This window comes from Sitophilus oryzae, unplaced genomic scaffold (assembly GCF_002938485.1).
Source record: "Sitophilus oryzae breed Bouriz unplaced genomic scaffold, Soryzae_2.0 scaffold_942_pilon_pilon, whole genome shotgun sequence".
NCBI classification, from domain to species: domain Eukaryota; kingdom Metazoa; phylum Arthropoda; class Insecta; order Coleoptera; family Curculionidae; genus Sitophilus; species Sitophilus oryzae.
Genome location: NW_022147575.1, coordinates 1559985 through 1584285, shown reverse-complemented (window position 1 = coordinate 1584285; position 24301 = coordinate 1559985). Strand labels below are relative to the sequence as shown.

At 33.8% G+C, this 24301-nt stretch overlaps 1 protein-coding gene across 5 annotated transcripts in view; it reads right to left on the bottom strand.

Moving 5' to 3' along the window:
- Positions 1–24301, bottom strand: part of LOC115890988 (teneurin-m) — a 572779-nt gene that overhangs the window by 319064 nt on the left and 229414 nt on the right. For all 5 annotated transcript variants that reach the window (XM_030911367.1, XM_030911368.1, XM_030911371.1 and 2 more), the window contains exon 2: positions 5560–5635. In XM_030911367.1, coding sequence (XP_030767227.1) covers positions 5560–5575 — 16 coding nt within the window. In that variant the 5' untranslated portion in view covers positions 5576–5635. The remainder of the gene's footprint in view (positions 1–5559; positions 5636–24301) is intronic.

Genomic DNA, 24301 nt, shown 5'->3' with positions numbered 1-24301 from the left:
GTGGTCGGAACTGTATTCCGGAAATTTCGCCAGCATATTCTGCAGATAAAAATAAGTAAAAAAGATAGTGTAAATGTATGTCCTAAAAACCTAAAAAGCTTAGTTTCGGAGATACAGGGTGTAGAAATTTCATTTTTATTTCGATTTTTTTTAAAATAATTTATGAAGTAACGTTAATATTTGGATGAAAATTGGTGTCTGGGAGTTTTTTGATATGAGAAATTTGGGATTTTTATGTCAATCTGACTCCTACTTGTAGAAGGCGCCACCTAGGTACATGTTTTTTAACTGGTTTGAAGAGTAATAACTTTTCGTCCGTACCTGTATAAAACTATTGAGTAAAAAATAAACATTTCTGTTATTTTTACGTAAAAAAGGTATCTTGCTAAAAATCGCTACGAGTAATGGTTTTCGAGATATTTGGAATCGTATGATCAAATAAAAACGGCGTCAGCGATGGCTATGAAATGAAGAAACAATGAGAAAATATTTACTTTACCTTTAATAACATTCTTTATCACAAAACTCAAGTACTAGAAATAACACCAATGCGTCTCGAATCGTAGTCTAAAAGCTATTCCTTTACAACTATGCTCTCTGGTCGTCGCCTGATTTCCCTCTCCCTACTTTTGCGAATAATATTTTAAAAATCAATAACTTTATTTATATATACAGAGTGTCTTAAAACTGAATATTTTAGATTTAAAGAAATATGTCTATTTTTAAATAGGCGGTTCATCTCAGGAGAGTGTATTGGTCTTGATCTTTCATTTGATCATCACTAACCACGGTCTGGAGACCGCTTAAACCGAGTAGACCCCATTCAGATTTGCCCTGATAGTAAAAAGGATTTGTTACGCCATAATAAAGAATTACAGTATCGCTAAAACAACAAGCCGGCAACGTTGCACTCCGCCTTGTCGATCTGTCGTTTTTATTAATGGCACAAGTGCGCTATATTCGCAATTAGGCTGGGCCATAAATAATCCGGGTCTGATCCGGGCACTGTATGCCCGGAATGTTACTTCTTCTATTTTTTTACCTCGCCGCCCGGCCCCCACTCCTGGAATGGTCTGGACGCTTTATTATTAAAGGGCAGTCGATGTGGACGGGTGACGACGACGTGGCAACGTAGGAAGATTGAGCGTTTTTCAGTGAGATGACTGTGCAAAATTGCCACCAAACGTGCGATGTTGCCTGGCCAAGCTGAATCTCACTAAATCCCACGTATGTAAAAATATACAGGGTGGCCCGAACTGTATTCCGGAAACTTCGGCAGCATATTTTGCCACTAAAAATAAGTAAGAATGTTCGTATAAATGTCTGTCCTAAAATGCTTAGTTTCGGAGACATAGGGAAGAAGGCGCCACCTAGGTACATATTTTTAACTGGTTTGAAGAGTAATAACTTTTCGTCAGTACCTGTATAAAACTATTGAGTAAAAATATACATTTCTGTTATTTTTTACGTAAAAAAGGTATCTTGCTAAAAATCGCTACGAATAATAGTTCTCGAGATATTTGGAATCGAAATTATCAATACCTGTCATCACTGACATAAATTAAACATGTTGATTAAATACCGTATGATCGAATAAAAACGGCGTCAGCAATGGCTATGAAATGAAGAAATAATGAGAAAATATTTACTTTACCTTTAATAACATTCTTTATCGCAAAACTCAAGAACCAAAAATAACATCAATGCGCCTCGAATCGTAGTCTAAAAGCTATTCAAGTACAACTATGCTCTCTGGTCGTCGCCTGATTTCCCTCTCCCTACTCTTGCGAATAATATTTTAAAAATCAATAATTTTATTTATGTATATAGAGTGTCCCCAAGTAGCATTTGGACGTTATTTAACGTCGGGTATACGTCGCGTTCAATAAACCCGACGTCGGGTACCAACGTCGGTTCGACCACCTGACGACCCTTATTTGCACCTAAATGGGGAATACAAATTCGGGTCGCCTCTACGTCGGTATCTGACCTAATAGGGAATGTAATTCTACCAATCACCAACGTCATATTACGTTCGATTTTAGTTACTTAAAATTCGTCGCTAAGCACTTACGTTACGTTTGGTTTCATATTCGCTACCAAGAATACATAAAAACCTAACCAAACTACCTAATTACAAATGGATTCATAATCACTCCTCGAATATAACTATAAGTGCCTATCTAATTTAATACTATAATAATTCTGAATCATTAATCCAGACATCAGTTTTGTCAACGGAAGTCACTTTTGTGATATATCTGATTAAAATACTCCGGAAAACAACGAGCGCCTTCAAAATTAGGTAGATTTATGAAATAGAAATATCTATAAAAAAGTAACTCGCAAAATATTTTATAATTTTTTAGCTGGTTTAATTATAAAACTGTATTGTGGTTCACCCCAAACACAACCTTATCAATATTATTCTACTAGAAATCGAAATGTGAATATAAATTTTAAAAACAAAAAACGATTTTAAAATGGCTGACAATCGGATACTTATTAAGAATGGCGAATTTCTGTGTCCGACTTAATATGAACTACTAATATACCAATTCCGACCGGGTCTCCAACATTAGTCGTCTTACACGACCGAAGTCATCAAACCGGACGACCTGCAATCGTATTATGACGTATATAATTCCGACGTACGCCACGTAACCTCACTTTGAGTATCAGTGATTTGTGGATTTGTGCAACTATATTTTAGTTTTTGTTTTCTCCTTAAAAAAAATGGGCAGCCACTTTTTTAAGCCTAACCTCGCATGTGGGAGAAAGATGGGGTCTGCTGATTTCCTAAGCTAAAAAATGAAATTAAGATGCACCAGTGTAATGCAGCAGCTCTTCCGGATAAAAAGGATTTATGGGTGGAGGCAAGACATCACTACTACTATTATTATTTTGCAAAAGCCTCGACCACTTTCTAGTGCTTTCTAGACCTTTTTAGTGCTTTTTTAGGCATAATAAAAAAAAATAAGTTTGTTTACAAAAACTTTTTATTAGGTTATGTTCATTATGTTCATTAGGTCGCAAATGCTACTAAATGGGTTGCATTTACGGACGTAAATAGAGATACGTAAATTAGGTTATAAATATGAACATAAAATACAACAAAATATAATTGGACGTTACTTTAGGGTTTATCAGTGAGACGTATCCTATTCGGACAACGGGTAGACGTCGGGCTAGTTCAAGTATATGTACGTCGTGCAAGCCAACGTGGGAACGACGTTGGGAAATTAATAAAAATGGTACGTTGTTATTTTGTACGTCGACAGATCGTTGGATTTACCGATTCGGATCCAACGACGTCGCTTTTAATATGAAAGCGACGTCACCGGTCGTATCACCAGCACCCGACCTAAATTTGCACAAAGGCGGACGTCGCTTCAGGTCAGATTTAGTTCGAAGTCAGATAGATGCTACTTGGGTCTTAAAACTGAATATTTTAGATTTAAAGAAATATGTCTATTTTTAAAAAGGCGGTTCATCTCAGGACAGTATTGGTCTTGATCGTTCATTTGATCATCACTAACCACGGTCTGGAAACCGCTTAAACCGAGTAGACCCCATTCAGATTTGCCCTGATAGTAAAAAGGATTTGTTACGCCATAATAAAGAATTACAGTATCGCTAAAACAACAAGCCGGCAACGTTGCACTCCGCCTTGTCGATCTGTCGTTTTTATTAATGGCACAAGTGCGCTATATTCGCAATTAGACTGGGCCATAAATAATCCGGGTCTGATCCGGGCACTGTATGCCCGGAATGTTACTTCTTCTATTTTTTTACCTCGCCGCCCCCACCTCTGAAATGGTCTGGACGCTTTATTAATAAAGGGCAGTGGATGTGGACGGGTGACGACGACGTGGCAACGTAGGAAGATTGAGCGTTTTTCAGTGAGATGACTGTGCAAAATTGCCACCCAATGACTAAAGAATATAAGGACATCTAACGCCCCTATATGGGCTGCAGCAGAATTTGTGACCTTAGAGACCTTTCTTTTGGTGGCAAACAATGAGTCATTATTTGGTCACCAGCGACAAGTTTTTAGCGATTTTTAATAGTTTGTGTGTAGTAAACTTTGTATAAACTTTATTACAATGGTGATTAGTTGTTCAGCTTCCAAGTGTAAAAGCAGCAGCGATAAGAATGAGTCAGGAGTTACGTTTCATAGGTAAATAAACAGTCCACTCCAACTTTTTAGCGTTTTCTTATTATTCTTCAATTTCAATTAACATATCTATATGTACTTGATATGTGCTATTCGTCGATACTAGTTTTGTACCTTTTGTTAACATTTTAATACGTTTTTTTCGTAATTAATTAGGATGATACACCATAGGCGTAGTCAAAACAATTATCAAAAAATATAAATATTGCTTCAAACATCTAGGTTAAGAAAAATATGTGCCACGGCACTGTTTGGTGACATCGGCATAATTTGCTCTCGGGTGTTATTTGTCCTTGGATTCTTTAGTCATTGTTGCCACCACAGTCCACTCCAACTTTTTAGCGTTTTCTTATTGAATTCGATAATTATTCTTCAATTTCAATTAACATCTATATGTACTTGATATGTGCTATTCGTCGATACTAGTTTTCCTTTTGTTAATATTTTAATACGTTTTTTCGTAATTAATTAGGATGATACACCATAGGCGTAGTCAAAACAATTATCAAAAAATATAAATATTACTTCAAACAGATAGGTTAAGAAAAATATGCGCCACGGCACTGTTTGGTGACATCGGCACAATTTGCTCTCGGGTGTTATTTGCCCTTGAATTCTTTAGTCATTGCTGCCACCGAATGTGCGATGTTGCCTGGTCAAGCTGAATCTCACTAAATCCCACGTATGTAAAAATATACAGGCTGGCTCGAATTGTAATCCGGAAACTTCGGCAGCATATTTTGCAAATAAAAATAAGTAAGAATGTTCGTATAAATGTCTGTCCTAAAATGCTTAGTTTCGGAGATACAGGGTGTAGAAGTTTCATTTTTATTTCGATTTTTTCCAAATAATTTCTGAAGTAACGTCAATATTTGGATGAAAATTGGTGGTTTTTTGACATGATCTTTAATATGACTCCTATTTGTAGGGGGCGCCACATACATGTGTTTAAACTATTTTGAAGAGTAAAAAATTTTCTTCCATACCTGTATAATACTTCAGACTGAAGATTGAAGTAGACTAAAGGCTACTTGGGCAGTGTATCTCATTTTCAGAGTGTTTGCTAAATATCTCCATCATTATTCAAGATAAAGGATTGCGATTTTTTTTGGTTGGCTATTTTTGCGTGAAACTTACTATCAGGTAATTAGGATTATTGTAATATCATGCTTTGTTTATGAGATACAGGAAGAACGCAAACACAAAATATACTCAAATAAAAGAATGTTACAATTGAATATAATGATTTCTAAAAGTCTACATAAAAAAGAAAGATGTGTGTTTTCTAAAGATGGGTAAAGCATGCGAATAGGGTTAAATAACATACGTAAAGTTAACATTGAGAGACAAACATGGAAACAAGCGTGAAGGAGAATACGAACCTTGCGAATAGCTCATTACGAAGAAGGGGCATGTGTCAGAAGGCGATATTTAACAGGCCAAAGGACACACACTCACCTGAAACAAAGATAAAATACATTAAGTTGATTATAGACTTTCATATAAATACAGTTTCAGTTTTAAATAGTTCTAATTTCGAAAAATCGAAAGTAGAGAAAAAATTAAAAAAAAAAATAAAAAGTAAAAAGAAAATTGTTTTGCTTGTCGTAAAGGGGGGAACCAAGCTCCACTCCCACAACCGGTTTCTGGGCCTACCCTTCATCAGGTGGGCTGTCCAGGGGCTGGTTCTCACCGATACGGCAAGCAAAACTTCTTCTATATCTACAGACGATGTCGTAAAGTGTCGGTGAGATGTTAGTGCATCTCCCGTCAAAAGATGGTAAAGAGCGTTTTTCGGCCCGCTCAAATATATGAAATGAACAAAATTCTTACAGCTTTAGTGTATATTAATAAATAATATTTTCTTGCCTTCAGCTGTGTATTTTTTCTAATTTCGAAAAATCGAAAGTAGAGAAAAAATTAAAAAAAAAAAATAAAAAGTAAAAAGAAAATTGTTTTGCTTGTCGTAAAGGGGGGAACCAAGCTCCACTCCCACAACCGGTTTCTGGGCCTAACCTTCATCAGGTGGGCTGTCCAGGGGCTGGTTCTCACCGATACGGCAAGCAAAACTTCTTCTATATCTACAGACGATGTCGTAAAGTGTCGGTGAGATATTAGTGCATCTCCCGTCAAAAGATGGTAAAGAGCGTTTTTCGGCCCGCTCAAATATATGAAATGAACAAAATTCTTACAGCTTTAGAACAAAATTCTTACAGCTATTTTAACTTTTAGTTAAAAAACATAATATCTTGATAATAATATGGCAACATATTATTATATATATATAAAAAAATAAAAAATTTTGTTGTTGCAAACAGGCTCAAAAGTTTCAATTTGACGTAAAGATATCACTTAAATTTGAGCCTTTAATATTAATATTAATACTGTCCACATCACCTTTTTCTATTTTCCATAAGAATACCATGGAAAAATTTTGTTCTGCACCATGTGCATTTTATTGTTAGTCTGTTGTGTGTCGTAAAAAAGATCCTTTTACTTAATTTTGTAGAGAATTGAACGTTCGACAAAAAAGCAGGTGTCTCATGATTTTTCGAGAAACTTAATAGTTTAAGAATTATTTGATGAAGATTATTTTTTGATGCATAAAAGCAAATTTGATGGTTTTATTGGAACAAAATACCCCAAAAAAAATCATGTTTATCTTAAATTTAGTTTACAACTCAACCTAACCAAGTGTGTGGTATCAAATTATTCGTAAATTAATGCTTTTTTCAAATATGTTAATGAGCCACCCTCGTTCCATTTGAAAAAATTGAGATATGATAAAAAATACGATTTGGCCATTTTCTAACTGACCAGGACAAGACACTAAAAACATTAGACGATCAAATCTATTTTTCCAAGGCTCCTTGATTAAGAATTAGTGTTTTTAACATAATTATGGCACTCTAGATTGAATTTTAAAGTACAATTTTTTATTAAGCGAGAACGTCAAAAATTACGTATGATATGTCATTCTATTCAGAATGTCATTTTCTATCGAATAAAGTAAAAAAATACCGAGGGTGCCATTTAAAAATCAAAAGTTGTAGTCATTTCCGGTAAAACGCAGGAAGTGACCAAAAACAATTGAATACGTCAATCAATCCTAATTTATGTCAGATACTAACATACAAAATCTCGTTTTTTTGTCTGAAAAAATAAAAAAGTTATAGGGGGTGAGCCACTTTTGACACGCACCCGGTATAATAATTACTTAGAAGGTACCTATTAATTTTAAATTTGCTTTAATTTTTTGGAACATTTGAAAAAAATAGCATGTTCTATTCGAAGTAAAAATGACTTTTTGTGCCTTGCCTGTAACGTCAAACGTACAGCGTCGCAACATACTATTATTAGTAGGTACTTAAAAAATTGTGAAAAATTTTAATATTAATAGTTTTTTTGTAACTATTACTGTTAAACTATATTATAAAATTAGCCCTATTGTTTATATTATAATTATATTAACTTATTTATAACTTAACCATATTAATAAACCCCTCTTTAATGAACGATTTATATGGATAATTAATGAATGGAATTGTCAAACCAAATAAACTTTAGTGAAAATTATTTACCAGTTTTCACAATAATATATATTATTCAACGCTTCAATTATAATAATTTAAGCCAATTAAATTTTGATGGAGTCAATAGTGAGCAATTACTCCCAGTAATCAGATAATAATTTGATATTGTTTGATTTTACATCAAAATTATATGTATTTGTCTATTTAGCCTGCTCGATCGATTCATACATGGTGTCCCAAGAATCGTATCTATAACAAAAATCGCCGAAAATCAATGTAGAAATTTCAACATTTGAAAGCATGTATTGGAGTTCGTTTAGGTTAGGTCAGGTTAATACAAACCACAAAAATAAAAATTCTTTACTAGGTACTGAATATTTCGTCTGATAAAAAAAATAGTTTAGTTGACTTGGAAATGACTATTGACATTTACCATAATATGATATTCATTTCCAAGCCAACTCTGACGCCGCTCTTGGTTTAATCATACAGGGTGGCCCATCGAAAACGTTCCGCAAGGCATAACGGCTAGGGTATTCTTTTTTTCAAAAAATCCAAAAACACGTCAATTTTGTTTGTGAGGGGGACAACTTTTGCCCCAAAAATGATTGCGAAATCTTCAACCCTCTGAGCGGCGGTGTCATCTCCCAACTTTTTTCAAATGGGAAGTGGCGCTGCAATGAAAAGAGCTTTCTATTCTCTATATTTCACCGCCTCGTTTTTGAAAATCGGTCGAGTTATTGAGGAAATATGAAGGATTGAAATTTGAAAAGTGTATTTAAACATTTATCAGAGTAAATGATAAGGATAAATTCCTTTCAATTTGAGTTTTTTTCTTATTATTTCTAGATGTTTACGCATTTTTTCACTAGCCACAAGGTTGAACGATCAGGTGCGGTAGTTGCTAGATAGCTGTTCTATGACTGGTGCGTTGATGTTCTTCTCAATATCGTTAAACTGACCTACAATAGAATTTCCAAAAATACCAGCACATACGTTCAATTTCTGAGGGTTTTGTGTGTGCACCTCGTGAAAAACCCTGGGGTTGTCTTCAGCCCAGTACAGACAGTTGTGCCGATTAACTACACAGTTCAAAAAGAAAGTACACTCATCCAAAAAACACACATAAAATAGGAAATGATTATCATTCGCCACTCGTTCACTCATAGTTTCACACGACGATCAAAATCGTCTTCGTTGAGTTCTTGTACCAACTGAATGTTGTACGGGTGGAACTTTGTACGATTCACGCCGGTCTCATTGGCTAATTGTCTTGTACTCAGCGTACTATCTATGGCAACTTGCCCAACACGAATACCTCCATAGCTTCATTTACTACAGGATTTTCCCTCTGCCTCTTTTTATTCATAACGGAACTAGTTTCGCAAAATTTTGCTACTAACTCGCGAACAATTTTGCCATAAAAGTGGTTGTCAGGATGGCGTTCATTGAATATCTGCGCAACCCGATTGCCACATTCATTATTTTTGAAATAAAGTTCGATTATTTCCACTTTTTCTGCAAGTGAGTATAGCATAATAATTGTTAAAAAAAGTAACGATATGGAGAAGAACTTCAACGCATAAGTCACAGAACAGCTATCTAGCAACTACCGAACCTGATCGTTCAACCTTGTGGCAAGTGAAAAAATGCGTAAACATCTAGAAATAATAAGAAAAAACCTCAAATTGGTAGAAGGAATTTATCCTTATTATTTACTCTGATAAATGTTTAAATAAACTTTTCAAATTTCAATCCTTCATATTTTCTCAATGACTCGACCGATTTTCAAAAACGAAGCCGGAAAGTATAGAGAATAGAAAGCCCTTTTCATTGCAGTACCACTTGACCCCCCTCCCCATTTGAAAAAAATTGGGGGATGACACCCCCGCTTAGAGGGTTGAAGATTTTGCAATCATTTTTGGGGCAAAAGTTGTCCCTCTCACAAACAAAATTGGCGTGTTTTTGAATTTTGTGAAAAAAAATTACCCTGGCCGTTATGCCTTGCGGAACGTTTTCGATGGGCCACCCTGTATAATATATTATATTGTTTAATGATGGACAATCCGTATTATTAACGTACTGTACCAAAAATCCGTAAATCTACGGATTAATCTGTAGTTCTGGCAACACTGTCTCCGGCAACCACTCACTCTGTCGACTGAAATCAGAACTACGGTACAGTATTCTTTATCCACCGTGCTGCAAACGACTATCAGCGCGCAGCGGCGCAGAGCATAACTATCGCGTATAAATCGCACATAAAGGTGCGTATTCATTATCCGAACGAACGAATGAAAGTGCGGTATATTTAGACGGGGACCGAACGCATGCGGCCGTTCGTTCGTTCGTTCGCTCGACCATCCGTTTCGAGTCGGTGCATCAAAGGCGTTCGCCAACAAATGCCTCCGGTCTTCTCGTGCGGTCCTATCGTGCGGTCCCCGTCCATACCACTAGCGAACATTCGTTCGTTCGTGCGGATAATGAATACGCACCTTTAAGGTTGCCCATCTTATTATATTTTCAATCAAAGGTTATAGTTTAAGAAGACATCCGGTATATAATAAAGACCATACCGTATGGCCGTAATAAAAATATTTGTTCAACATGCGGGGCAGATTACATTAATTTGTAACTGAATGTATTTTAGCCAGGTTTAATTTAATAATGAATCATACATCCGAGCGACAAATCACAGTGTATGCTTTACTCTCTTTCTTTGTTATATGCTCGCCTATAGGTCCTCTCTCTTTGTTTCTCTCTCTATGTGATTGATACATTTTGATAATTATATTAAAGTTGAAAATAAAATATTGAGGTTGTTTTTAGAGATTTTTTCTACTTCTCACATGTAGGTACTTGTGATGTGTGTCATCAATGTTTCACTATTTGAGAGGTTGTACAGGGTAGGCCAAATTGGATATTTTTAAAAGAACAGTCCTTTTCTATAGGAGATTAAGTAATTTATCTATAGGAGACGAAAACTAATATCGGTGTCTGGAACTTAATTTTTATAAACTAACCGCACATCGATATCTGTCGTTTCGGATATTTTTATTATTCTAGACCCTTAAATGTTCAAATTAAAGAACATAAAGTTTATTTAAAAAAGGGAGATTTTCATAATCTAAGATTTGTCAGCATTCATGGGACACAGGGCACAGAATAAATTTTAATAACGCCAAAATTATAATGAAAGAAGCGATATCTTCTAAAAGAAAAATAAAAGTGGCTTTTCTACTACAATCTGTATATGTTAGTAATGTATGGCAATCGCTTCTTTGATTTTAAAGAACATAACATACATAAACATAAGATACCTACGTAAAAATTAAAAATAATCATACAGAAAGTTTGGGGCTTTTTGGTTTTACCTTATTAAGTAATTGTTATCAGGTAGTAATTGTTAATTTTGAAGTTTAACTTGGATATAATGTCATTTTAACAGAACGTCAACGGTTTTTGTAGACGTATCTGTTTTAAAAAACTAAAGTGTTCTCGAATAGTTGAATTTAAATATTTTAAATAGTTTTTTCTTTATTCTTTGTATCTTTTTGCTTCCGACGACGGAAATAGATAAACTTTCCGAAACGTTAAGCATTTTTTTTGTTCGTTAGGCAAATTTGTATATCTGTAAACCTAACTTCTGACAAGTAGTTTCCGTTTGGGATTAACGCAGAAGTGTTTACAAAAAATGACTATTTTATTTTGTAGATTTTCCGAGATGAATCCGCCACATAGGTATAGACATTTAAAAAAATATTTTTTTTATTTGGGACACCCTGTTAAAGATTTAAGCATTATTTTTTTTTAAATAATTAATTTAAGAGTTATCAACACAAAAATTGATTTTTTATTTGGATCATATGTATATTTTAAAATAATGTTTTTATGTTAATTTGCCTAATGTTTCCTTGTTTCAAAACTGTCTGTCACTCAGATATAATCCAATCGGTTGACGAAAGTGCGTCTTAACATTTCGTCTTTTATTTATTACGTTTTTGTATTTTTGGAAATACCTTCTTGTTTCGAAAAGTCTGACAAAAATCCACAATAATTTACGAGTTTATATTCTATCAGCTTATACTGATTTATAGTCTTGAGTATGCTGCGTTTGAGCAATGAGACCTGTTCTAAATAACTTCAGAATTTAATAGGTTAAATTTCATAAGTTATAGATTTTAAAGAAATAAATTCGGCACTATGTAATCTGTTTTTGACAGCAACCATATTTTTCACGTTATTTTATTACGTTTAGTAATTTTTAGTAAAGGTCATAAACATTAATTTAATAAAGGTGATTTTTGCAGATCAAATATTTGTCCGCTTCCATGGAGCACAGGACACACAAGACTTTAACAATGAAAAAAAATTAATGAAAGAGGAGGTGGGTAGATTTACCTCTTGACGTTGAACATTTTGTAGGCAAATTTGCAAAATAAAACACTAAATCAACACAATACACCAAAACATTTTTACTTTTACACTGGACGCGTGTTTCACTAACCATGTTAGCATCATCAGCAGATGATTAAAAACTAAACTACAATCTATAATTTGAGCGTTTATATACTCTCTCAGTGGGCACCGAGTGGGCGTGGCAAAATCTAGTCAACCGAGTCAAAGCCCACCGAGCGTAACAATTAGATTTCCGCCACTAGTAGCCGAGTATTAGGAACAAAGAACTTGAAGGAATTGGACAGTTGTCTCTGTTCATACTATCTTTACATTTATTAATTCTGATGCTTTCATATGCATCTAATTGCCTGTAATTTGAGACTTGTTTAATTAATTTTAAATTATTAAGATCTATACAATGTTCTTTATCAACAATATTTTAGGCAACGCCAGATTTATCCGGTCTACCATATCTTATCTGAGGTAAATGTTCTTTAAATCTAGTTAATATTGATCTTCTAGTTTGCCCAACATATTTCTGATTACAATCTTTACAAGAAATTTCATAAATACCCGACCTTTGCAGTGGAAGTGTTTTATTTTGGATTATCTAATAATTGTTGTAATTTATTATTAGCACTATACACAAGTTTATAATTGACATTCTTAAAAATTCCTTTTAGACCACGAGATAACTCTCTCTCAAACGGTATTGGAAAATATTTTGACGTATCTTTCTCCACTTGAAAAGTCGAATTTTCAGAAATCATTAACCTATACCTACGTTTTCTAGTTATTTTATCAACTAGTGAAGGAGAATATCCATTACACTCAGCTACACTCCTAATGTAATCTCTTTCTATTTCATATCTTTCGCTGGAAAGTGGAAAACTAAGTAATCTGTGAACTAAGAAATTTAAACTAGCCATTTTATGTTCAACACTATGATATGATTCATTAGGAATATATCTGCGTGTAGTGGTATTTTTCCTATAGATATCAAATTCCAGGCAATTATTAATATTTCTAATAACTAATACATCTAGAAATGGTTTGATCTCAATTTCATGTGTAAATATAATGGAAGGAAAACGATTATTTATTTAATTTAGAAATAAAATTATCCATGGTGTCTGAATGTGTGTCAGAAACAGCTAAAATATCATCCACATACTTAAACCATACTCGGAAAATACTCAAACTGATTCTTAGCCTCGACTTTAAACCTGCTCATGAATAAATTAGCCAAAAATGAAGACAATGGATTACCCATTGCTGTACCTTCCCGCTGTTCAAAAAAGTGACACGGCAAATTTGTACAACATTAAATTTCTGTTGTAAATACATGTTGTATAATATTGTATACTTAAAAACACTTAGTGAGGTTATAAAAATGCATCGTTAAACAAAAAGACTCGTAAACATTACATGCAGATAATACCAAATAAACTTAGTCACATGATTAAGCTTGACCGGCACAGCGTTGCCCACTTTTCCATATTTTCTTTTAATCAAAATATTTTAGGAAACAAAATAAAATTAATTCTAAATATATAAACAGTTATTATTTACATGAACAAAACTCACCTCCTTAACAGCACTTAAAAGGCATAAAGGGCCATTACTACCGCTTTCCTGTTCAAAATATTCTAATAAGGTTACGATGAGATTTCCGCAACGGCTGTTAAGCTATCTTGTACACTTCGCACTAAAAGCGTTTCTAAAAAGAATAATGTTCGACTGCATGCTTGAATCTTTTTAAGCTTAAAGTATCACAACACAATTCAATTAAAAAACTCGTAATACAAAACTAAAGTGTCAAAACGAATGACAATGTCAGAAAACAAATGTAGCAACTTGATATTTTTTACTGCGGAGCTACCACCTGCATCTCCAACGGGAAATTTACATTCCAGTTAGTTAGCCCGGCACCGAATATATCCATGGTTGGCAACAATGAATTTAAAAATCGCGCCTTCGATTACGTAACTAAAAGTTTAATTGGTATCGTTTATAAGTGTGGTATTCAAAGGTAAAAAAAAGAAATCTGATCACCATTAACTCAACTGAAATTTACATATCTCTCTTCACAATTTCCACAACTAAATTAGCAGTTTTTCTTAATAAAGCCACTTCCAGACATCCCCTCCAAGACATAGACTTCGACCCTCCTCAAACCGAGACAGATGAAAACGAGAAAAATCAGACAGGGATTTGAGATTTCCCCAGTGACCCTGACGACTCTGGAAACTTCCAGAAGTTGTAACCGTATTCTCCAGCTACTCCCGTGGATCGGATAATGAATATACGCACTGTATTGTTGGAGGGGTGGCAAAAAGCAGAAGCGGCAGCCTTGGAGGTGCCCTGGGATTCAAGTCATGACTCTTTTTGAAAAGTTTCAAGGTCGAAGAGGAGGGATTATGGATTGGAAAACTTTGCACTATCTGTAATTTATATATCACCTGGATTTGTGTGTAGTTATTTTTATAGAGAGTGTTTTATTATTTGTTACAGAGTTGGGACCAGGCTTGTCCACTTCAGTTGATTTTAAAAATTCCGACCACAGCGCTCGATACGGCAGAAATCAGAAGTTTTGGGCTCTGTACTTCACAGAGTTTTCGATGTTGATCCCATTGAAATGATATTAAAACCGTGGCTTTGTCACAATATTTAAGAATTTTAGTTTTTAATAGTGTAGTTATTGAAACTATAGAACACTCAGGTACGAAGTTTGTGTAATGTAACGCTGTTTCGGGTAGTAAAAAATAGTGAAAAAAATTCGAAAAAAAAACTTCTTTTCTGAAGAAATACACATTTTTAGCCGACCATACCAATAGGTATGGTAGGCTATTAAGATCGGCAAAAAAAAGGTTTTTTTATTTCACTCAAAATAAGTTATTTGTGTCATAAATGATCTAAATACAAAATATTTTCATGGTGTCTGTCTGTCCGTCTGTCTGGCCGTCTGTAACACGATAACTCAAAAACCGCTAAACCGACTTTAACCAAATTTGGCACAAAAATACTGTGGCACCCGAGAATCTGGCCATTAGTTTTTGGTGGAGGTGGGGGGTTGGTAAGGGGGTATGGGAAGGGGTTAAACATTTTAAGAAATCGTAACTCCAAAATTACAGTAGCTAGCGAAACGCGGTTTTCAATTTAAGATTAGGAATAATATTTGGAACAAAATTTGTAATAACATCAAAATCAGTCGAAGTCGCAGCTTTTGAGATAAAAAAATTGGAAAACTTCCTTTGCTTTGAAACTAAAAGAACTGCCTACCAACTTTTTATTAACATATTTTAGTATGGGCGGCTATACGTGCCTCCCGGCGCCAATTTTTATATATAAAAAGTATTAAAAAAAGTGAATACCTATTTAAGGGTTTTAAATTGCTAAAAATCCGCAAATGTAAAAAGTTAATAGGTACATTCAGATACTTATGTAGAGAGGCAGACTAAAGATATTCATTATGATAATATAAGGCAAAAGACAAACTTAATTTTCAAAATCTTCTGTTTCGATAATATGTAAAAGTTTTTTGATTTTAGGAAACAAATACACCCTTCCATTTTTTGAATATTTTGGTCGCAAATTTTTAAAAATAGCCATAAATTTTCTTAAGATTTAGATATACTTATGGATACTTCGTAAAAAATATTTTCTTCCAGGATCGGATCCAGGTGGATACAAATTAAATACAGCAGTATACTAGAAGGTTTGCTTTATTTTGTCATACATATCCCTATCCAAATGTATCCATTTTTTTAAAAGTCAACTTTTATATAATTTCCGAAACGTTCTTTGGTGTAAGTTATATATAAAAAAATAAGACACTAAGAAAAAGTGCTGTTTAAACATTGTTAAATGTGAAAAAAAAATAATTTCTTCAAATAAAAAATATTCGTAACCCAAAAATGTTAGCAGACTATCAAAAAAGATATTAAAAAATGACTAATTAATTTTACCAAGATTTGATGATTCATAGATACTTTAACTTTCAACCACTATTATAGCCTTCTTACTATAAAAAGAAGGAAAAAAATCTTTAGCATAGTAAACCCTTGGAGTTACCCTTTAGCATAGTAAACCCTCTTAGCATTCATGTAAAAGAAAATTTCAAAATTAGGTTGTTGATTTATTCGCTAATGTCCAGCATTTCTAAAAATGTTAACACGTAAAGGTTGGGTGCAATAAAATTCAATAACTCAACTTTCCCGGATATTCAACTCTCCCGAAACAACATTTGATAGCTTCACAACTTCTCACACCGATTTGATCAAAAGCAAAAATGGATTCAAGCAGCTCGACGAAACAAGTGAGTAAACAAGGTGCCCATTATATAATCAAAGTATTAAATAGGTATATACTATGAAAGGGTAAATTATAATTTGCAATATTAATGGTATACTTGTTTTAATCAATTAGTGTTTAAATTTTTTTATGAACATCTCTTAAAATCATAATTATGTTACCTTTAAAAACCCCAGTTATGTCTCGGTTAGCAAAACCGGTGCGTAAAACTATGTATCTCCTGTAGTTTTTGAGATCCTAATAGTCCCCTAGAATTTCGGACACCCAGTATTCTCTTCCTTTATACTTCTGATAACATAAAAGATGTAAATTATTGAAAATCGAACCCTGATCAGTAAATGGATATTTTTAAATTTGAAAATTAAATGCCATCATCTGGAGCGACATCCACCAACACAACAACAGGATTGAATAATTTTTCTCCCATTTACTGATGACGCAATCAATGGTATACAGGAGCATTGTTGCGCCATCTGTCAATAAAAAGTGAAAATTCTCCACCACTCGCTTTAGCTGTATTTCGGTCAATTACTGGGGATTTGCTGGATTAACATATCGCATTACCGTTCCTTCTGTGATTCGGCCGATAAATCAGGAGTCTGTTCAATTGGGGGTGTCATTCTTCACTGGGCAGGACCGTATTAGATCAGTAGAAAGACTGTAGACGAGCTATAGAAATATACAGGGCGATCCGAACTGTATTCCGGAAACTTCGGAAGCTTATCCTCCAGATAAAAATAAGTAAAAAAGTTCGTATAAATGTATGTCCTAAAATGCTTAGTTTCGGAGATACTAGGGCGTAGAAGTTTTATTTTTATTTTAATTTTTTTCAAATAATTTCTGAAGTAACGTCAATTATTGGATAAAAATTGGTGTCTGAGAGTTTTTTGACTTGTAGAGGGCGCCACCTACATATTTATTAACAGGTTTGAAGAATAATAACTTTTCGTTCGTACCTGTATAAAACCAATCATCAAAGATCCATACTAAAGATATTTTTTTTCTTATGGAACACCCAGTATTTTATTTAATTTTTTGATTGCTGGGCTTAAAATAAGGCATTTATTATAAGGGTTTAATATGTTAAAATGCTTTGGTTTTTGAGATATTTAAAGATGTTTAAACATGCATGCTATAATAAAAAAAATGTCAACACCCTGTACATTACTTTTTAAAGTTAATTTTTGTGCTGTCTTTGAAGCCAGACAAATAAACTATACTTAAAAAATGTATTTCTTCCTTAAATGTATACAGGGGTATCAAAAATTGCTGCAAAGGCAAAAATTATAAATTATACTTACTTATTAAACTATGATATGTAAGTTAAATAAAAGTAAACTGTTATAAATTTAAATCAGGTCACTAAACTAATGTCGGTTTTGAAAATAGCTACCTACTAACTGTTACTAGAAAATTGCCATGGCGACAACAGCCATATCTTGATAACAATTTTATTGAAAAATTGCTTTTTATTCAAAATCTGAGCCAGATAGGTATAGGAAACTCTAATATAGTTTGAAAAAGCATTGAAATTTTGATTTATCCTTTATTATATTTCTGTTTCGATTTATTTAAAAAAATATAGGGTGTTGCATTTGAAATAACGAAGTTTTTATGTAAAATCAATATTTAAAATTAACCAGCAATTTTTTGTACCCCTGTATACATTTAAGAAAGCAATCAATTTTTTTTTTAAAGTTTATTTATCTGGCTTGAAAGTCAGCACGAGAATTAATTCTGAAAAGTAATGTGCAAGATGTTGATATACTTTTTATATTAGCATATATGTTTAAATATTTTTAAATATCTCAAAAACCAAAGCTTTTAGACATATTAAACTCTTACAATAAATGCCTTATTTTTTGCCCAAGAATCCAATAATGAAATAAAATACCGGGTGTTCAATAAGAAAAAATATAACTTTGGTATGGATCTTAGTTCTGACACACCCTGTACACTTCAAAATAGTTTTAAATTATGCATATTCTCTTCCCACATACTCATAAAATATTATATTTCTACATCTTTCCGTTTTCGTATAATCAACCGAGGCGAATGAGGTGCGCCACCCTGTATTAACAATTTCTTGGGATGTTTTTGCTGGGATAATTTTATGAAAATATCAAGATTTTCCAAATTTCATTTAGCCGAAAATAGTGATTCAGTATATCCCTTTCCTATGGTTATTGATTGGTACGGTCCTGGCAAAAGCCAACACGAGCGACAGATGTCTAAATTGAATTGTTACGCTAGCTCTACGTCCGATCTATTAGTGCAGATTAAATGCCAACGGAAATTGACAGAAACCAATAATAATAATATCCTGGTTTCGGAATCTGCTCGCTGATCTATATTGGTCTCTATACGTTGTCCATGCATAATTTGACGATATAAACTTGGAAGCTACGGCTACGGAACAGATTGTATCTAGCTTACAATGCATTGTTAATGAATTTAGACAATAATTTGCCTCACTAACGAAAACGAGGTCCGATCCATCGAATCCTAAAACCTAAGGATAAGACTATCGAGTTTTTTCAACAACAAAAGTAGAAAATAATTACATTCGTTGGTTTCAGTAGTAAGGAGTAGAGGTGGGCAGAGATTGAACGAGTCGTTCATATGAATGAGTATTAAAAATTTCATCCCAGCAACACTTGCTGTTTTTAAGATACAGCAAGTTTAAGTCTGATTGGTTACGTCACACATAGCAACACAATAAAATCAGGATGGCTGAAACAAGTTTCTGCTTTGGCTACTGTAATCCTGCCTCATTCTGTTTCAAACCCTATACCAGCCACTCCTACCGTTTTTGAAATACCAGCAAATTTCGTTTTGATTACTGGAAATCGGGAATTGGGGAAATGGGAGTTTTCCAATCATGTAACCTGTAAAAGATCAAATATAAAATGCTTCTAATGACTCCTTTCCCAACGAGACTGCCAGTAAATTACGTAAGAATACCCATGGGCTCATTGAGGATGTGAACTGGAAATAAAACATTAAACAAATATCTATGAAAAATATTTTTTTTAAACAAAAAACTAAACTGAATATAAAAGTGCGCGTTAACTACGCAAGAAGCCGATGTATTGCGAAATTCTTTGTCGCAGTAATTAAACACTTCCCACTTACCATCAATTCTCCTGCAATACGCAATATAGTGTCCAATGGCAGTGGGATCGGTAGGGATTGGCTTCTCGGAGTGACTTACAGACCTTAATATATATTCTACTGATTGTATTCGAATTGTTAGCGGACTTTCCGTTAAGGCACAATATTCCTTATCACAATCTATAAAAATGTAAGTCACCAATCAGACTTAAACTTGCTGTATCTTAAAAACAGCAAGTGTTGCTGGGACGAAATTCGCAGCAGGATGCAACAGGGGTATAGCAACGCAAGCAGGAACCAGTTTTGGCAATCCTGCTTCCCATGTATTGCCAACTGGGAAGTCAGCAACCAAAATAGAAGTAACTATAGCTCAAAATAGGTAGGGGTTGCTGGGTTGGGATTTGAAGCAGGATAAAGCAGGATTGTAGCAACACAAGCAGGATCGTATTTTATAATTCCTGCTTTCAATGAGTTGCTAACTTCCCTCACCTATGAAACTGATAGATTTCATAAGAACAAACTAACCTAGACACCTAATATTATCATTTTATTTAAGGAAAACAAGCTTCGATAAATTTTTTCTACCAGACTGGTTTTAAAAAAAACTTTTTCTCCAGTTTCAAACTGAATTGACAGGTGATTTATTTCGCTCCCACTCGACGCTTACCAACCAAGCCGGAGCACTTTAACGGCACATAAATATAATGCTACGAGTCGAATAGGCCGCAGTTGTGAAAACAAGTCGATATTTAAATAGCGCGCGGGGCAATAATACGACGAAGTTGTAAAATTAAGTGTGAGCGGGGTCAGAAGTTGTGGCAATCGGCCATGTTTATCGCCCGAAGTAGTTTGCGGAAATGCAACACAGCTGGACATTTTTGTTGGCACCGCGTCACAGTGTGGGCGTCACTTAAGATTCCTCTACTAGTGGTTACTATTATTAATATTAAACATTGTTCATGTTGCGACACTAGTATTTTGTTTTTATTTATTAAATTCTTGTTTTATTATTTTATTTAAGTCGCAATGTCCATATTAAGTGTCCATTTCGAAATTTGCAAATAACTTTTTAACTACTAAACTCATTGTATAAAAAATAAGGGACAAATCAGGAAAAGAGGGACTATATCAGTAAAATATAATATATAAAATTCTCCTGTTATAGTTTTAATTACCGTACTCCTCAGAAACGACTTGACCGATTTTGATGAAATTTTATACAGGGTCCGGCAATAGTGCGTCGGGCATCTGTAGCTCCTAGAATAAAAAACTTGAGAATTTTGTTTAAGTGCAAACCTAAAGTATGTATGAGGATGTATTTCCGGAAACTATTTTAACTTCTATAGGGTGGCTCAAAAAAGTGTGAGTGGATCTGGATATTTTTTTTTAAATGGAACACCCTGTATATTATTGCATTTTTGGCTTCCTTTCAGATCACTTTACATAATGCTGAGACATGAGTAAATCTATTTCGATAGTTTCAGAGATATTGAAAAATAAATCAAAAATATATATTTTTCAACCCTTCTTAAAAAAAATATTAAAAATACAAGAACTGTTCAGAAATCAAAACTATATTAGATATTTACTTTAGATGATATGTTCTTACTTTGCTATAAATATATGTAATCGTAAATCTTACAGGATGTTCAATATTTTACACCAAACTTTCAACAATATAAAATAATTTTTCTTCGTTTTTTTAAATGGAACACCCTGTATATTATTTTTTTATTTGATGGAGAATTAAAAAATGAACATTTTTTGTATTTAAAGTATTTCAAATTTTTTAATAGTTTTCCGGATACACGCGGTATTATTTCATATGGCGCTTTCAATGGTAAAATACGAGAGAAAAATCATTGGGTGGCTTTGATAAAAATTTACTGTGGAAAATGCGATATGAAATACAAAACCGGGAATATCTGCGAAACCGGTAAAAATTTTGAAATAGTCTAAATGCAATAAATGTTCATTTTTAATTCTCCATCTATTGAAAAAATAATATACAGGGTGGTCCATTTAAAAAAACAAAGGAAAATTATTTTATATTTTAGAAAGTTTGGCGTAGAATTTTGAACTTCCTGTATGATTTACGATTTCCATATTTATAGCCAAGTAAGTACAGACTATCCAAAGTAAATATCTAATATAGTTTTGATTTCAGGACAGTTCTTGTATTATTAATAATTTTTTAAGAAAGGTTGAAAAATATATAATTTTTATTTATTTATTAATATCTCTTAAATTATCAAAATATATTTACTCATGTCTTAGGATTATGTAAAGTGATCTGAAAGGAAGCCAAAATGCAATAATATACAGGGTGTTCCATTTAAAAAATCATCCCTGATCCACTCACACTTTTTTGAGCCACCCTGTAGAAGTTAAAATATTTTCCTGAAATACATTCTAGTACATACTTTAGGTTTGCACTTATAGTGGAGCTACAGATGCCCTACGCACTATTGCCGGACGCTGTATATATATATTCAGTCGGTCAGATAATAGGTAGTTCATCAGCTCCTATTTTTTAATAGGGTTATTTTTTAATTTTTGTTACCATCCCAACTAGCATTTATAGTGGCAGATATGTAACTGCTACTATCAAAGCCACTACAAAGTGGGCGGTGACTATCGGCGGCTACGTCGTATATTGGTATTAGCTGTTAAGTAACTGCGACCAAAATGGGGAAAGATTTTGAGTAGACGGGTAGTGTCTTGGGTAGTTTTTGCCACTAAAAGAGTTACTATGATGTGTTACTATAAAGTAGCCTACTGGTGAATGCGACTTATCCGTTACGAAGCTGCCTAGTCGCGGGTTCGTGGCAGCCAAGTGTTAGCCACCGACATGTGGAACATTCGTAAAATCGTTGAACTTTATTCGCAGCGACCTCTTCATACAATTTCACATTTCATAAAAATAAATGTCATGATGGAAAATAATTATGGAAGCCATTATTATTTTTTCGTTATTTGTTATTTACCGTGCGATTTTAACGCCTTTTTTAGGTAAATTCCAGAACGCAATCAACTTTACTGAATAAAATAGTGGGTTTATATAACAAAATTTTCGAGCGCCTCTCAAATTATTTCAAATTATTATATTATTTGCAATAGAAACTCATGTTTGCAATTAAAAAATAATAATAATTTGCTTGAAACCGGGGTCAAACTTTAAAATATTAGTCCACCGTCAGAAATAACAAAATAACTAAGTAAAAAGCTTTAATCTAGGTATATTTAGCTTAAAAACGCATAATGTTTGAGCCATTTAGCTGATCGTCTAATAATTCATGAAAAAAATATGACCGTTTAATCGGAAAAATACTTATAGTTCCATATGCTTCCACGACCTTTAAAATCTTCGATTGATAAAGTGACAATTGTAGCTATCCAAAGTCGACTTTATAAAAACAATAACTTTTTGGAACTACATGGGCAACGATTCTTGGGAACCATAAAGTGATTTTTCCAAGAAAGTTCCCTGGGCCACCAAATTGCCACTTAATTGAGCGTTGCTACACCGATCGCGGTGGTGGCGACTATACATTCCATTGGTGCCACTATAACGTTCCGCCTTGTCCTTTGAAGTTATTTTTTAATTACTGTGCATTTTCTATTATTAGTGTTTCTCTATTATTCAGAGCTACATGAGGTATAGAGTATTTTAACGCCCACTCTTTTAGCTCTTGTTTTATATTGTTGGTTTTCAAATTAGTTCTCCTCTGAGTTTCAGATGAACTAACACTACACTCATCTACAGAAACAGCTTCAAAAATGTCTCAGTCACTACCTGATTTATGATGTTCATCAGTAGGATTATAGAAAGATGTAGTTTTTGTTTTTTGTTTCTGATGTTGATGCATCGGCTCGCAGTGATTCCTTTTGTTTAATCCTTCGGTAGAAAGTACTAGAATATCTAAATTTCTTTTTATTCACCTTAGGGATTTTACGAAATTTTAATAAAGCTTAAAAGCAAGTAAAAGAAAACTCTAAACCAGAGCAGCACACGATGCAATCTGAGGCAATTACATTTATTAGGGTATATTAAGTTACGGTTACTATAAAGTAGCCGTTTTTGACCCCCGTGACTTTTTAGTGGCAATGGATGAGCGACGGCTACTTTCAATGCTACTATAAATTAGAAGTAACTAGGTGTCGTGGCCGCGACTACCCCGTAACTTAAATTGTTACTATAAAGTAACAAAAACTTAATGGAGGCATTATGGTAGCACTTGTTGGTAACCCTTACTTTGAAAAGTTACTATAAAGTTTTTGGTCTTTTATAGTGTCATATTCGAAGATTCGGGTAGCTGCAGCCACTTCTTTAAATTACATGTTTGCGACTTGCAATCGGGGTGTTTATTTTCCACTTTTATGGTCGGTAGGGACTAACCGGTCACTCTCGAAATATACTTCAAAGTAACTATTCCTTATAGAGTAACATTTTAAGTGGCAGAGTGGGCCTAGGAACTATACTTTAGGGGCAGTGACATTTTAAAAAGGACTGGGAACTATATTTGCTAGTTGGGATACATCTCCGAAACGGCTTAACCGATTTTGATGAAATTTTATATGTATATTCAGTAGGTTTAAGAATAGGTTGTTATCTATTTTGTATACCCCTAAGTGATAAGGGTGGTCTGAAAAGACTTGCACTTATTTAAGACTCACCCCGTATATTATAAAAATACAGTATGTCACCGGATTGTCTTTACAAGAGGAAAAGCTTTTTTACTATTGACATGTTGAGAAAAATGCA